At 34.5% G+C, this 17,612-nt stretch overlaps 1 protein-coding gene across 1 annotated transcript in view; it reads left to right on the top strand.

Moving 5' to 3' along the window:
• The window catches only part of LOC150097399 (proteasome activator complex subunit 4-like), a 646,748-nt gene that overhangs the window by 34,209 nt on the left and 594,927 nt on the right, over positions 1-17,612 (top strand). The window contains exon 5 of the mRNA XM_090407543.1: positions 13,691-13,840. Within this exon, the coding sequence (XP_090263669.1) occupies positions 13,691-13,840 (150 nt within the window). The remainder of the gene's footprint in view (positions 1-13,690; positions 13,841-17,612) is intronic.

The following is a 17,612-nucleotide window of genomic DNA, read 5'->3' as shown; positions in this document are numbered from 1 at the left end:
GTCATAAGACATTGTTTTATATGGAGCATCAGCAGACGCTAGAATGCAAAATCCTTGCATATTTTTGAAAATAAAATTCTTAAAAAAGTCTTTGGACCTGCAAGAGATAACCAGGATGAATGAGGAAGAAGACATTTGCATTCACGATGAGTCCTGATGGGAATTACTTAGAGGAAGACATTTGCAATGTTGGGAGGATAACACCAAAAAAAACTGGGCTTAATATGAGAACTCTGAATTGGACTGGAAGTACTCAGGACAGAAAATAGTGGAAGATGGTACTTGAAGATCCTGAGTGGTTAATGGTTCAGTAAGCTAGAATAAGAAAATTCCTTTATAATCTGGGAGATATGTAGCTGATATTCAGTTTCAAGACAAACATAAATGAATATCTCAGGAGTTACTTTTGAGTACCTACAGTGGTTATTGTTTTAGCATTTGCTTTCACCTAGCCAGTTTGCCCATGCTAAATACTTTTGATGTGACTCAGGGGTAGGAAGGTGGGGTCGAGAGATGTTGAGTGATCTAAAAGATTAGACCTCTTCCCATCCCACAACCCAGAAACTTCTCGTTCAGTAGCACATCATCTATTTACAACATTGTATATAGCTGCCGTTTGTGACACTATACGTCAAAACACAACTCAGGTATACTAGCATAAACTTTGAGGGTTACTATTCCTTTTATTGTTTTATTCATTCGTATAACCTTGTAAATCCTGAAAAAATATTTTTGGATGCCTTATATAAATTCTACATGAATTAGATGCAATGCATGACCAGAATGTGACACAGAAGCAAACTGTCATATTAATTGTTTGAATTATCACAATTACAGCATACATCAGTTGTGTTATTTTTAATCATCATCAAATTCCTGCCATGTACCCTCAAGGGGTGTACAGGATATGACAGTACTACATGAAAAAATTACATCATTACTAACTTCCTATCTACAATTTTCCTCCAAACCAGTCTGTTACTTGTCAAGACTCCAACATTATCAGATCTTATATTTCTATCGTCTAAGGCACTTTGTACCGTATCAATCCACCTATATCTTGGTCTTCCTCTGGGTCATTTTTCTGCCAACCTGGCAGAGAACACTTGTTTTGCTAATCTTTCCTCTCCCATTCTATTTAAGTGACCATACCACCTGAGATTAGCTCTGCTAACGCATTCCTGGATGCTAGCAATGTCAAGTTCTTTCCTAATATCCTCATTTTTAATATGATATTGCCATTGATGCCATCTGTTCACGCCTCTAATCTTTCTCAGGACTCTCATATCTGCGGTCTCTAGTCTTTGGTCAAGTGTTTTACTTCTGACCCAGCTCTCGGATCCATAAGTTAAAACTGGTTTGAACACTGTCTTGTATACAGCTAATTTAGTGTTCTGACTAATTTCTTTCTTATTCCATATGAATTTATTCAATTGACTTCCCACCATACCAGCTTTGCTGATTCTGTTGTCTATTTCTATATTTAATTTACCATCTTCAGTAAAAATTGTGTGCAAGTAGCTAAAATGTTTTACTTGTTCCACAGGTTCTCCATTCACAACACAGTTGACATTTTCAATGATTCTGCCTATTTTCATTGTCTTTGTCTTTTTATTGCTGACCTTCATACCATATCTATTACAACAGCTATTCAATTTAGTCAGAGAATCTTGCAGACTTGTAGCGGATTTATTTAGAAGTATAACATCATCCGCATAAAGCAAAGAGCTGACATTAACATCTCCAATTTTGATATCAGATTTAATACTACATTCCTTCATAATGTGATCCATATAGATAATGAATAACAGAGGGGATAATGTACATCCTTGTCTCACACCAGATTTAACATTAAACCATCTTCCTGTACTTCCTTCAATTCTAACTGCTGACTTACAACTCAAATAAAGACAAAGTATTGCTTGATATAATGCCCCATTAACACCATATAACTGCAGCATATTGAATAGCTTCTCTCTTGGCACCTTGTCACATGCCTTTTCCAAATCGACAAAACTTAAATACAGATCTTTGTTATATTCCCATGCTTTCTCGACTATTTGTCGTAAAGTGAAGATCTGATCCTGACAGCCTCTATTTGGCCTGAATCCAGCTTGTTCTTCACCAAGCTTTTCTTCCACAATTCTTCTCAACCATTTCTCAAGTATACTTGCATAGATCTTGCCAGGAACACTCAGTAGGGAAATACCTCTGTAATTCTCACATGCAGTTTTATTTCCCTTTTTATATATGTGTACTATGAGAGCTCTACTCCAATCATCGGGAATTTGTCCCTCTGTCCAGGCCTTCTGAACTATGCAGTGCAGCCACTTAAGATTTTTATACCTCCATACTTCAGCATCTCTGATCGAATATCATATACTCCTGCTGCCTTTCCACATTTCAAGCCTTTGATGGCTTTTTCTACTTCAAGTATGGATATGTATTCCTGACTCTATACCTGTTCAGTGTTTTTTACCACTGTGCTATCACTGCTTGTTTCATTTAGCAGTTTTTCAAAGTAATTACTCCATACTTCGAGGATGTTTTCTCCCATTTTCATGTCACCTTTATCATCTCTAACTCATTTTACAGCACTCTTTTCTCCATTTCTAAGCTTCTTCAACAACCTCCAGAATATTTTGCCACCTTCTTGATATTTATTTTCTATATTCTTGCCAAAGTCCTCCCATGACTTTTGTTTAGCTAGTTTTATACAGTGTTTAGCTTTCTTACATTTGTCTCTGTATTCTGTAAGAGTGAAAGCTGACTTATTTGCCAGGAACTTTTGATATGCTTTCTTCTTTTCCTTCACTGCCTGTTTAACTTCCTGTGTCCACCAGGGAGTTCTGATTTTTTTATCCTTGCACACAACCTCACCGCATGCCTCTCTGGCAGAATCAATCAATGTTTTCTTCAGAGTTTGCCACTGAATCTTTAAGGTTTGATTCCTGTTCTCAAACTCTTTCATGTTCTTTTCAATAATCTTTCTGTATTTTAGTCTACAGTTCATATCTGAGTGCTGCTCAACTTTTATTCGCTTTAAAGCTTTCTTACTTGTTATTCTTTTCAATATGAAATTCAATTTTATCCTGTTCAAGACTAAATAGTGATCACTTCCAATTTCAAATCCTCTGTACACTCTGGTGTCCTGCACCAGGGAGAAAACATCACTATCAACAATAACATAGTCAATGAGACTTTTCTTATTCCTTGACTCTTCTCTCCATGTGAATTTGTGCACATTTTTATGTTGGAACGTGGTGTTAGTAATAACCAGTCCATGTCCTGAACAGAAATCCAACAGATATTTGCCATTATTATTAGCTTTGCTCTTTTCTCCAAATTTTCACAAAATATTTTTGTATGTCTCACAATCATTTCCTAATCTGCTATTTAGATCCCCAACAAGGACCAACTTTTCCTTTTTCATTGTGTCAGTTGCTTTTTCTAAAGCCTCAAAAAATTCCTCCACTTCTACCTTAGTAGAACCTTCTGTGGGACCATAGGCACAAATAAGTCTCATTGTCCAGTTCCCCATTCTCATATTTGCCCACATTACTCTACTTGAGACTGACTGCCATTCGAGAAGATTAGCCTCGTATTTTGTGTTGAATACTATGGCTACTCCTTCTTTTCCTTGATTGTCATTGCCTGAATATAACATTTTGTATTTATTGCTCAGAAAGATCTCACCAGTTTTGGTCTTTTTTGTTTCAGTCACCCCTATTATGTCGATCTGGTACTTATCTAATTCCTCAGCTAGCTCCATTTCTTTGCCATTCAGGCTTCTTACGTTGATAGTACCGATTTTTAACTCTAGTGATGTTGAGTTGGGGTTTGTTTTCAGATTTGTTCCAGTAGCTGACTTTTCGCTGTTCGCCCTGGTTCCCTGGCGAAAACACGGGGGCCTTGTTTAACCGGGCGATGCCCCAGCCGGCATGAAATTTTGTCATGTTGTACCATCATTTTTTTTTTTTTTTTTTTTTTTTTTTTTTTTTTTTTTTTTCAATGCTGAAACTAATTTGTGAAATTCTGTTTTTACACTATTAATTGATGTACAGAAATATATTGTGCGGTATAATAGTTCATTAATAGAAAAAAAAAATGGTAACAATCTGTGAGAAAAGTAGTTTAAGTGGGATTCTTCTGCAACAGAGTGATACTAAAAATGAAACAGTCCTTTATACTATTAAACTTTTCATTTGTAGTTTCAGCGAATTGTTTATAGGTATGCATTTTTCTTTATGATAAGTAATCTTGATATTATAAGACCTTTCTGGTTTTATATCAGTGTATGATAATCCTTGTTAAATATTTCAATTTTATTTATACGAAGATTGATTTTTCTCATTTAAATTTGCATAAATAATGTTGGATAAACCCACTGTGGAAGAAAGTAGAAGTGATTTCTTTAGTAGGATAAATTATTATCATACACATAAGCAGCACATTTTGTGTGGCTTGTGTGTTGATAAAATATTGGAAGCATAGCTGCTGTTGAATTCATTCCTTGTGCTCTTTTTTCATTCAGTTAAACATGGGTTTCAACCAGCACCTAAACCTTATAATTAATTTTTCATAATAGTAAAAATGAAAGAGAAAAAGAAATTAAAATAATTTAAGTACTTTTATTCTTTGTTCTTGGTTTCCAAGGAGACAGATTGGAAATATGAGTACTCTAAATAATAATAATAAAAAGCCTTGTAGAAACTTAAATTTATAGTTAGTGAAACAAAGAATTTATGGAATTCAGAAAAAAAAAAAAATCTTAAACAAATACAAAGGTCAATAAACACATTCTGTAAAATAATATTGGTAAGGAAACAACTTTAAAAAGTCTGTTAAAACAGACTTTTTAAAATTACTTCAGTTATACCAATAAAATGAGCATTGAAAAGAGTATTTGAATGGATACATTAAAAAGAGCAGGATGAAATCAATTTTAGAGGTGAATTAATCCATTTATGATGTCACAGCAATCCCTCGATTAGTGCATCATTTTTTTTCGATACCCAAATTCGATTAATGCGTCTACATGCATCGTAAAAATAAATGTTACAGATTTTAAAAATTTTCGATCTATACATTTCTTTAATGGCTAACCATTTTAAAAAATCACTCACCAGGATGAAGTAATTTAGTTACCGATGTGAAACATTTTACAAAGTTATTTTTTAATGGCATACTACACTATTTCCATGTACACTATGTTCCAAATTTACCGTCAAAATTTATGTCGTCTGCTTTACATAGCATTTTGCTGAGCATATCTCATGCAATTGTTTTCCTTACTTTTTTATTTTAAATTATTTTCCTAACCTTTAATCATGAGTAAAAGAATTAGCGAGCAAAAAATAGAAGTGTGAAAATGATTCAAAAAGTAATCTGATTGGAAAGAAAACTTGAAATAATAAAGAAAAATGAACAAGGCTAGTCCAGAGCAAAGATAGGACAAGAACACAAAAATGGGTGAATTCAACTGCTGAATACAAAGAGAAAGGTAAGGCTGCTTCAAGTTCATCATGCATGCACTCGAAATCAAAGTATTATAATGATTGAATTGGAGAGACTTCTTTTTAAATGGATCGAAGATTGTATCCAAAAATGGATCCCGCTAAACACTGGTCTTATTAAATCAAAAGCATTGTCTCTTTGTAACCTGGAAAGAAAGGGCTATCAATGATGGAAAAGAAGAATAATTCCACGTGAGTGCTGGTGATTTGAGCATTTCAAAAAGAGAAATAGCCTACATAATGTTCTAATCACAGGCGAAGCTGCAAGAGATAAGGAGATATCCAGAGATTTTGAAGAAAATTGTGTAAGAAGGGGACTATTATGATCAGCAAATATTTAATGTCGATGAAACCGGTCTTTTTTTTTTTTTGGAAGCGAATGTCTTCGAAAACTTTTCTAGCCAAATCAGAGAAATCTCAACCTGGTTATAACGTCGCAAAGTCGAATGAAATTACAGCAATATGCGAGCCGTTTGGAAGCACATTCTTACACATTTTGCAAATGATTTTAGAGGTTTTTTTTCAAACGAATCTAAGTTAATTAAATCTCATTCTGAGAAGTTGAATGATTCCGACCTGCTAAATTTAGATGCACAGCGGGAAGATCCTGAAGATTTTTGAATAAAATTTAATCACTGACAAGCTCAAAAAGGTTTCACAGAAACAATTTGAAAATAGTCTTCGTACAATCCAAGTTTTTATGCAGCAATGCTTAGAGACTGGCCCTGGTGAAGAGAGAACCAGTAAAATTTGAAGAAGAGGCAATAGGGCCATACCATCAGTTATATGAAAAAAATAAACAGAATGCCTGCCAAACTACGTTAGTTCAATTCTTTGTTCAGAAGCAGAATAATAAATTTATATTCTGAATATGTTTTATTGTATCTTTCAGCTTCAGGGTTTTCCTTTAGCTGGGCTCTGAGATATACCCTAATTCTTTTATAAAAAAAAAAATTAAGGGTCAAAAAAGAAATCTGATAAATGAATTATACATTTTCCCATAGGTTATTATATTCAATTAGTGTGTTTTCGATTAATGCGCCTGTTTTAAAGAATGCATTAGGCGCATTAACCGAGTGACTGCTGTATTATATGGGTATGGCCATGGAATCAGAAGATTCATCATGGGAGATCTACACTAACCATTATTTATGCAATACCTATTCACTGTCATATTATTAAAGCTACTTCTGGCAATCCATTCTAGTCATTCACTACTTTCCAAAAAAAAAAACTCTAACTCATGAATGTTCAAAAGATATAAAAGCTTTTGTTGTATAAAAAGATATGGGAACATGAGAATGCTTAAAATAAGTATCTGTTGCCTACTCTTTCATTTGTTTTTATAACAGATATTCTACTTTCTGTGACTTTCTGATTTGGAATCAGAGCTTAGTGCTAGTCATTAGAGCCTTTTTACTTAATACTAGTATATTTGAATTATGGCTATAAAGTAATTTTAATGCATGATTTATGTATGATTAGTAATGTGGCATATTAAGACAATTTTGGATAGGTTTTGACTTACATAGAAATAATAATATATTAATGATCTGTGAATTGCTGCTGACTACCGAGAGAGAGAGAGAGAAAAGTATATATTCTACAGTGTCGCTTGAAATGTTAAAATAAGCCTATGAGTATCATATAATATCACAAAGTTTTTGATTGATAGAAAAAGTGTAAATGCTGAAAAAATGCTGTTGACTGACACTTAAAATGGTCTGCCCTCAGGAAGCCACTGACATGCTGAACAAATAAGAAATTTGTTCATCTAGAATGTAACTACAGGTAATTTGGTTTACGAGTTCTTTTTTCCTTCCAAGTATTAAGTATAAAAAAAAACAAATATATGAGCATTAATTGCAATAGATAAATGCTAAACATTCAAATATGGCATTTCAAACTGCATACATAGCTATATAGTACAGTACTACTGTGTGTGTGTGTGTGTGTGTGTGTGTGTGTGTGTGTGTGTGTGTGTGTGTTCAAGCACACAAGAGTCTCCATGTGTAGAGGCTTAAGTGCTGTGAGGACATCATGTTGGAGGCTTAATGGATTTTATGCCTCTACACATGGATTCTAATCATTCATGGAGAAGAAATAGCACTCAAATCCAAACAATATGGTAAGTCGAAACTATGACTATCTAGGCAACTAAATAGGCAGGCCTTTTTAAAAAGATATCGGGATACAGGAGTGATATCCAACTGCATTAAGCTAAAGATCAACTTTCATTCCAAAAAATCCCTCTGCATATATAACCGCATTAGCTTTGCACTACTGCGGGAACAAATTGCCGCCACTCGTGATATCCTCTCAGAGATGAACGCTGCCATTGGCTCCTTACAATCAGAGCTCTCCACTGTACTTAACTCTGAGCTTTGGTCCATTCTCTCTGGCATCTCAGAAGCTTCCGCACAGAAAGAATTTCAAAAAATAAAAAATGAACATATCAAAAAGTATAACAATCTGAATAAATTCAAACCACAACTGCAAATTCAACCGCTCCAGACAGTAGTTAATCTATCTTCCAAAAGGCTCAACGACGATGCCATCAGTGCCCTTAGCCTCGGCCACAATTTCGCGATTGCACCGAAAGAAGTGCCGGTGCTTGATGTAATGTATAATATCGAACACGGGAGCTGTCGCTTAGCACCGGAGATAGCAAATAACATCAGACTTGATGTCGCCAACATCCTCGCCCAGTCTTCGCCTCCATAAAGTAATTTATCGTCCAGCCAACACACTACTCTCATGAAATTATGGAAAGAAAAAAGTATCGTCATCACCAGAGCAGATAAGGGTAATGCCACAGTCGTTCTTAATGCCACCGAATGCAATCGAAAAATGGAGATTATCCTCCAATATCGCTCTACCTACATCCCACTAGAACATGACCCCACAAAAACACAAGTTAAAAAATTAAAAAACTTACTTAAATAAGTATCTTCCTGGCCTCCAGACATTATGAAAAAACTCAAACCTTTCTGTCCCCCTCCCAATATACGGTTTACCAAAAATCCATGAACCCAATTCCCCACTAAGACCTATAGTAGATGCCACTAACGCACCTTGCTACAAACTGTCAAAACAGCTGGCCAACTCTCTGATCCTCCTCACTTGGCTTTCCACATCCTATATAAAAAACTCTACCCATTTAAAACCCTAATAGAAAATCATACCTTAAATAACACAGACATATTGGTAAGCTTTGACATCTCCTCATTGTTTACCAATATTCCCTTAATTGATACATTAACACTCTTAGAAAATGTTTTTCCTTCTGACATCTTAGATATCTTTTCCTTTGCCATCATTTCTGGTTATTTTTCTTGGAAGAACAAAATCTACAAGCAGATAGAGGGAAACAGCATGGGTCCCCCCCCCTTGCCAATTTTTATATGGAAGATTTTGAAAAACGAGCCATAGACTCCCCTCTCAAACCTTCTATCTGGCTAAGATATGTAGATGATGTGTTCTCTATTTGGCCTGATGGCCCAGACACGTTAGACTCCTACCTCAGTCACCTCAACAGCCTACATCCAAGAATCCAGTTTACAATGGGAAAAGGAAAAGAAGAATCGTTTACGCTCCCTAGACACCTTAGTTACACACCTTCCTAACGGTACTCTTTCTTCACTGTATATAGAAATCCTATGCACACAGGCAGATACCTTCACAAACTCTCCCACCACCACCACCACCACCCTGCTCAACAATATGGTATTATTAAAACTCTAACCAAGAGAGCCCACAATCTTTGTTCCAGTGGAACTGCCCTTACAACTGAGATTGACCACATACACAACACTTTCCTCTCCAATGGCTACAGCGATCACAGTATTAAAAAAATAATCAGTTCCTCCCCCATTCCCGGGTCTTCTCTTCAGAAAGAGTTTAGAAATGCCATCATCATACCCAACATCCGTGGCACATCGGAAAAAATAGCCAAGATTTTAAAAAAGTACAACCTACACACAGCATTTAAGCCCCACTGCAAACTTGCTATCCTTATCCATTCTACAAAAGATCAGCTCCCTCTGCTGTCAGTGCTTGGAGTTTATAAAGTACCCTGTTCATGTTAGCTGGCGTACTTTGGACAGACAGGCAGATCAGCTACCATTCTGGAGGAACACAAGTCATACATCTGCAACCATGACTCTGGCCATGATCAGGCCTAGCTGACCATTTCTTGGATACAACCCACAGGATCTCATGGAAAAAAGCCACCATGCTCCACCACAGCAAATTCAAAAAAGAGGGACTATTTTTAGAATCAGCAGCAGCTCTCAGAAATCAACCAAATCTTAATAAATACGGTTGCATTAAGCTTCCTAAGATTTGGGAAACACTTATCATCAGAGATCCCACCTTACATTCCAGGCCACCTACAACCGCCCTTAGAGGGTACTCTACCTAGATAGGACTTTAGAGTCACCCATGTGGTTGGGCTTAGTATTGTGTGGTATTTGTGTATATGTTACATTAGTTTTTTTGTAATCCCTGAAGATGTCTCAGTGACTGAGACGAAATATAGGAAGTATTAAATTCTGTTTTAATCCTTTCTGAGTGCTATTTACAATCCATTAAGCCTCCAACATGACACAAGAATCTCACTGACTCATATAACATAAAGCAGTTTACACATTGAAGTTACAAAGAGTGGTTATGTTGCTTTTCATTTTCACTGTCTTGTCGTATTTAACATTCACCCATTTTATTAATACTGTACAGTAGGCCAAAATAAATTAATGCTGCAGAGAGTGATGTTAATAAATAAGAAATAGCAAAGATGAATCATCAGTGAGTATGCATTTGATGATAATGAAGAATAATCATTCTTCAAAATTTGTATAGCATAAAGAATCATTATTATTACTTTGCTTGATTTTATAGGTCACGTTTTCATTGCTTTGGATACATAAATCATTATTTAAGCATAAACTGTCTTTTTTTTTTTTAACCCTTATTTAAGATTACTATGATCAGATTTTATTGTTGAGAACATAACCATTGTTTTTAACATTATGTCTATGGGAAATAAATTCCTGCTTTACAAGTTTTCGTTTTACAAGCTTACACTAGGAACAAATTAACTCATAATATCAGGAACTACCTGTATATGATGAATGGTTGGAGAATTGAATTTATATTAAAATAATTTTGATTGTCTCGTTTTGGTAGAGTTTGAACATTTAATGCATTAGCTCACGGTACTTTGGCATTGGGACATTTCTGTGTCAAAGCTATCATTTAACCTGAACAACCACTTCCATTGGGAGTGAGTGAGTGATTTCTAACTCTCTCCAGAATAGGAAAGCATCTTGAAAGTAATAATTTTTTAGTATTGAGAACATTCAAAAGGAAGTGACACAGGAAGATAGGAATGTTTTGATTATTGTCCTACATGTATAGCTTCCTGAATTATGTTTGAAAGGACAGTGTTGTTTGAATTGGAAAATGAATAACATTAAAAAACATACTTCCTTTTGCATCTTCTTCTGATTCATTTAGATTATATCAGTAAAAGTATTTGTTCTTTAAAAGAAAAAACTATAAGGATATTTTTTGTACTTTTATTCATCATCACGAACCATGGGATCATCGCAGTTTCTGTAAACCCATTCCATACCAGTTCTTTGTCATCTATCCATTCTCTGTATGCTGTACCTCTTCTTTTTACACCATCCATAATACCAAACAAGAATGTCTTTATCTTCTGGTCCTCACTCATTCTGCAGATGTGTCCTAATAGTTGCAGCTTCTATTGTATAATCTTCTGCATTAGATTCTCCTTTGTTGTTTATTATTTTAACGGTATAATAGAACACAGAAACTAAGTAAATAATTAATTTATTCACTTGATGCTGATATTTCGCTGGTATTATAACCAGCATCTTCAGAGCACAAAAACACTGTTTGTCACAATACGCGAGACTAAAACAACATGGTGTACATTAACAAAATTGTAGCAGCAACACAAAGACTAGAGTCCTGATTTTGGCGCCCTCTATCTGAAAAAAAAAAAAAAAAAAAAAAAAAAAACGCTATCATATATTGCTAGAGTCCTAGAAAAGTGCTAGTTTTTCCTTAATATGACTGTCTCCCAGATCTTCGGCAAGTTAATACAGCCATATTTGTTGAGATTTGGGGTGTGTTTTAGGGTGTGTTTTAGCGACAGAAGCCCTAAAACACACCCCAAATCTCAACAAATATGGCTGTATTAACTTGCCGAAGATCTGGGAGACAGTCATATTAAGGAAAAACTAGCACTTTTCTAGGACTCTAGCAATATATGATAGCGTTTTTTTTTTTTTTTTTTTTTTTTTTTTTTTTTTTTTTTTTCAGATAGAGGGCGCCAAAATCAGGACTCTAGTCTTTGTGTTGCTGCTACAATTTTGTTAATGTACACCATGTTGTTTTAGTCTCGCGTATTGTGACAAACAGTGTTTTTGTGCTCTGAAGATGCTGGTTATGATACCAGCGAAATATCAGCATCAAGTGAATAAATTAATTATTTACTTAGTTTCTGTGTTCTATTATACCGTTAAAATAATAAACAACATGTTCGACGAACACATAAGTCTGTCCACACGTTTAAAGATTCTCCTTTGGTTGTATCTTCCAATTGAGCTCTTCATTTGTGAATTTTTTGTACCCTTCCTATTCTTAGAATCTTCCTGTAATAATTTCTTTCAAATGCCAAAAGTTCTTTTTCTTGATTCCTTATTTTTACCCACATTACAGATCAATAGAGTACACCGCTAAAGACGCATGTTTCTAGTACTCTTAGTTTCGTTTGCAGACTGATTGCTTTGCTTTTCCTGATGTTGTCCATGGCCTTCAGATTTGTTCTTCCCTTTGCAATCCTGATCTTTTTCTTTTTTACAGTCCAAATCATATGTCATTACAGTCCAAATATGTAAATTGTTCTGCATTTTCTATATCAATTCCATCCACTAGCTTTGCATGTACATGGTACATGCAAATTTGCTATGCTATAGTACACGTTCTTCTCACCAAATACCATTGTCTTTATTTTTTCCAAGTTCATAACAAGTCCAAATCTTTTCCCTTCCTCATTTAACAGTTTCAATGTTTTTTGTAGTTCTTTTTCATCTTCTTCAGTAATAATAATGTAATCTGCAAATCTCAGATTGTTAATTCTCATTCCATGTACTGATATTCCTTTTGCATCTTCCTTCATTTTATCCATTGCTCTTTCTAAATGTGCAATGAAATGCTTGGTGATATTGGGTTTCCCTGTCTAGTACCTCTGCTTGTTCTAAACCATTTCCCCAAATCATCATCTATTCTAACTGCATTCTTATAACATCTTTTAATATAGCTATTAGTTTTTTATCAATTCCATAGGATTATTGCACTGCTAATGTCACTTTCTGGTCGCTATTGTCAAGTGCCTTCTGAAAATCAACAAAGCAAGTATATATGTTTTTGTTTTTTCTTCTAGCTTTCTCTGCTATTAACTGCATTGTCAAAATCTCTTGAATTGTACTTCTCTCTTTCCTAAATCCTGCTTGCTCATTTGCAAGGTATGCTTCCAATTGTGTTCTCCATCTTTCTGTCAGTATCATAATCATCACCTTACTAAGGTGACTTGTCAAAGCAATTGTTCTATCATTTTTACATTCTAGCTTCTTTCCTTTCTTATATAATGTCACTAATATCGATTTCACCCATTCCTCTGGCCTTTTCCCTTCCATCCATACCATATGACATAGTTTGTGCATTTCTATAACCATACTTTCACCACCATATTTAATAATTTCTCCAGTGATGTTATCATTACCAGGACTCTTGTTGTGTTTTAACTGGCCTATTGCTTTTTCTACCTTTTTTAAAATGTCCATGTCATACTCATTACCTGATGGTGATATCTTCAATCAGTTTCCCAACTCCATCTAAATTTAGTTTTTCTTCATATAACTCACTACAGTATCTTGTCCACTGCTGTACATTTCCATCTTTATTCATGTTGCTTTTATTAGCAACATTATTATGATTGTTGTCTTATTATTTAGCCACACCTTATGTATTTAATTTTAAATATATCTTATAATAAACATGAACTATTTATCATAATACCTATTTAAAATAATTTAAAATTGCTTGCTTAAATTAATCTTAATATATATCCTTAATCTTTTTAGATATTTTTCTGCTAGTGCAACCCAGGAAATGTTAGATGAATGGCGTCCATTATTGTGTCCTCATGATGTGGTCATGAGTAAAGGAATGGCTTATTTTGAATTGTTTCTTCCAACCTGCATACTCCCAGAACATCATGATAAGGGCTTTAAGTATGAGTCAATTATTGTGTTACTATTATAGCATATGTATTGTTACTGGTATTTATGCATGTTCTTAATTTAGATTTAATGAAATTCTAAATTATACTTGTAAGTAATATTTTATTTAAAATAGTAGCAGAAATTATTAGTGTGTTGTTTAATATATTATCAACTACTGTCAATCTGATTTGGCTGAGTGGTTAGGATACCTGCTCTACAACCAAGAGTTGGTGGGTTTAGATCCTGTTGTAAGTGTGGATCTTTAGTGGGGAGATGATTTTCATCACCTGAAGTGAGACCATCACCCTTGCTTATATTGAGGCCTTAAGTGGCTTGAAAAAGTTCCATATTTGGTGTCTAGAGCGGAGTTTTCATATTATTTCAAAACTGAATAAATAAATTTTAAAAAATCAGTAAAATAAATAATAATAGAAAATCTTTAGCCACCCATGGTACTAATGTACCATAGGTGTACACCTTTAATGTGTGGGAGTTGCATTAAAAAAAGTGAATGGTTGCAAAACCTAAAAGTACTATAGTACTGTAAATTTGCACCTTTATGGGCGAAAGTCACTTTAAACCAAAAACAAAGTGAAATGCAGCAAATCAAATATAGCAGCACATCTGCATCATGTGTGGCAAAGTAATACTTTTATGAGCTGTATTCACATATATGGGGGGGGGAGAACGAAATGACATTAAAGCAACTGATATAATCACAAGAAAGAACATACTAGTAGCAGAGTTATAAAGATAACTTATATTCTTATATCAACGTATGTTCTTTCTTGTGGTTATATTGTGATTCTTTCTTGTGGATATGCTTTAATATCATTTTTGTTCTAGATATTTATCAGAACTTTCCAGACCCCCCCCCCCCCCATATATGTGAATACAGCTCATAAAAGTATTACTTTGCCACAGATGTGCTGCTATATTTGATTTGCAGCATTTCACTTTGTTTTTGACTCTCACCCATAAAAGGTGCAAATTTACAGTACTATAGGTTTTGCAGCCGTTCATTTTTTTTTAATGCAACTCCCACATTAAAGGTGTACACCTAATGGTGGGTTAAAGATTTTCTGTTATTATTTATATTTATTTTACTGATTTTTTAAAATTTATTTATTCAGTTTGGAAATAATCTGAAAACTCCACTCTAGACACCAAATATGGAATTTTTTCTCACTTCAGGTGATGAAAATCATCTCCCCCACTAAAGATCCACACCTACAACAGGATTATATATGAGGGGGGGGGGGTCTAGAAAGTTCTGATAAATGCCTAGAACAAAATGACATTAAAGCAACTGATATAATCGCAAGAAAGAACATACTAGTAGCAGAGTTATGAAGATAACTTATGTTCCTATATTCTTATATACTCATATGTTCTTTCTTGTGGTTATATCAGTTGCTTTAATATCATTTTTGTTCTAGGTATTTATCAGAACTTTCCAGACCTCCTCCCACTCATATATATGTGCATCCATGCATGCACATGCAAATACAGCTTTTTCCCCACCAAAGGGCATCAGGAAGTTCATTTTGATGTAGAGAAGTCAGCTGAATTGTAGTAGACTAGACTTCATAATGAATTACCTGAGATTATTTGCTATTATGTGTAAATTATGTCTCTAAGGAGAAATATATGCTTTATACTCTATATTTTTCCCTAAGGAGAAATATAAGATAAGTGCCTCCTTGTTTCATTTAGTAATGATGATGCCCTTTGGTTAGAAAGACCTGGGTTTGAATTTCATCTAGATGAAAAGAACTTTTATAGGTTATTTTCTTCTAAAGGTGAGTTAGTTGGTCTCACACAGAGGTTTCAAGATTTTTCATTTCTACAAAAAGACAAAACTGTTCAGAAGAACACAATTTACAGACAGAATATTTGAATAAGCATAAGATTAATTACCTTATCCTACTAAAATTAAAGGTATGGAAACCAAGAATACTTTGTAGGTTGTAAAGGTCCAGAATAGACCAAAGAAGAAGATGATACAGTGTATGTACTGTATTGCTTTGCATTAGAAAGTATTAATAGTTACTACATGATACATCCTGACTTATCTTGGAGTTTTCATCAGTGGATGATAAATCCATGAAGATGTAGGAGAGCATTTGATAGAAATCTACTGTCAGAATATATATTATTACGTCCTCTTAAGAGATTCAACAATGACTTCTAAGGCCGGAACAGGCCACCCTAGGCCTAAATCCTTGACAAGCATGATGATGATAATTACGTGATGCCTGCAAGGAGTTCAAAGACTCATCGAGGGAGGGTACCTACAAATCTCTGTCTCTACCACTTAATTTACCAATGACAGCAAACCTCTGCTACCATCATCACCTACATTAATGCCATCCACTGCCCACCACCACCACTAGTATTTTTTGTCTGTAAATTGCATATGTTCTCAGGGTTGATTTGTCTGTATGGCACATATATGTACATGCATATATATACAGTGATACCTCGGCTAATGAAGATAATTCGTTCTGGAAAATCACATTCGTTAGCTGAAACATGATTTCCTGTAGGTTTCTCTAGAAAATCATTTAATTTGTTCTGGATGCTGCCTACTATTTAAAGATAAGTTTTATAAAATAGTAAAAAGCACACTATAAAAGGGCAAAAACTCAAAAGCTGAGATGAACAGCTACCCAATTAGATGAAGGAGAATGGAAAGTAGAATGAAAAACTGACGATCTTTACACTATTATATACACTTTATTAAACTGAAAATATGTACACGTTTTTACTATTCTTCTTCCAATTTTCCAAGTTTATTCAAGGTAAGTCTCCTCTTCTTCAGTAGCTGGCCTCTTTCATATGCTAAAATTATTTCTTTCTTTTGCTCAATTGTGAGAAACTTTCTGCTTCCCTTGGGTTTGTTGCTTACTTTTTTTGGACCCATTGTCAAGAAAATTTTTTTCTGAAAAATATAACAGAAATATGGCATATAGTGTATTATTTATTTAATTAGATAAGAATAGAATTTACTAACTATAAATTAATCTCCCATAGTAGAATTTAGCCAAGTAAAGAATAAATGCTATCACACTTACCTCTTACATTCACAGCCACATGGAGCGTGCAATGTACTGACACTGGTATGAGGCGTCTCACTTCTCGCTGTCTCGAACTTAAACAACTCAGTAGGGTTGGTGGTCAGCTCATTTCTTTGTCACACACACAGATGGAAAAGATAAGCGTGTGGAATTGCCCGACCATTCATGTTTGCTGCTTTATGTTAACGTGCGCATCCACTAAAACGTTAGCTGAATCCATATTTGTTAGCCGAGTCCGAAAAACAGCGGAAAAAAATCTTCATTAGCCGAAAAATTTGTTAGCAGGGTCACTCGTTAGCCGAAGTATCACTCTATATATATATATCAGTGGCGGCTCATAAGAATTTGTATTGGTGGGGCTGTAGCCACACAACGCACTATACAACCTATAATTTCAAACAAAATATCATGATTCTTTTTCACGTTTTCATTATGTTTATTTATTTCTTGCCTATAAGCTTCACTTAATTTCGTTTTAATGTTAACTGTCCCTAACATTCCAAGATTACACACATTTTTTAAATGTTCAGCACATTTCTCAAGTTTTTTAATTTTTTCGCTTAAATGTTTTAAATCTGTTACTCCTGTTTTTATCCATAATGAATCACCTCCATACAAAAGGAATGGAAAACAAAAGAAAGCGTTTTTTTCTCTACAACCTGTTAGCCAGTTATGCTTGTTATAAATATCAGAGTTAAATT

The sequence above is a fragment of the Typopeltis vanoorti genome, chromosome 17, assembly GCF_054136105.1.
Source record: "Typopeltis vanoorti isolate ZY-2024b chromosome 17, IOZ_Tvanoo_1.0, whole genome shotgun sequence".
Classification (NCBI taxonomy): Eukaryota; Metazoa; Arthropoda; class Arachnida; order Uropygi; family Thelyphonidae; genus Typopeltis; species Typopeltis vanoorti.
Note: the sequence above shows the minus strand (reverse complement) of the source record. Positions and strands in the feature narration are given on the sequence as shown.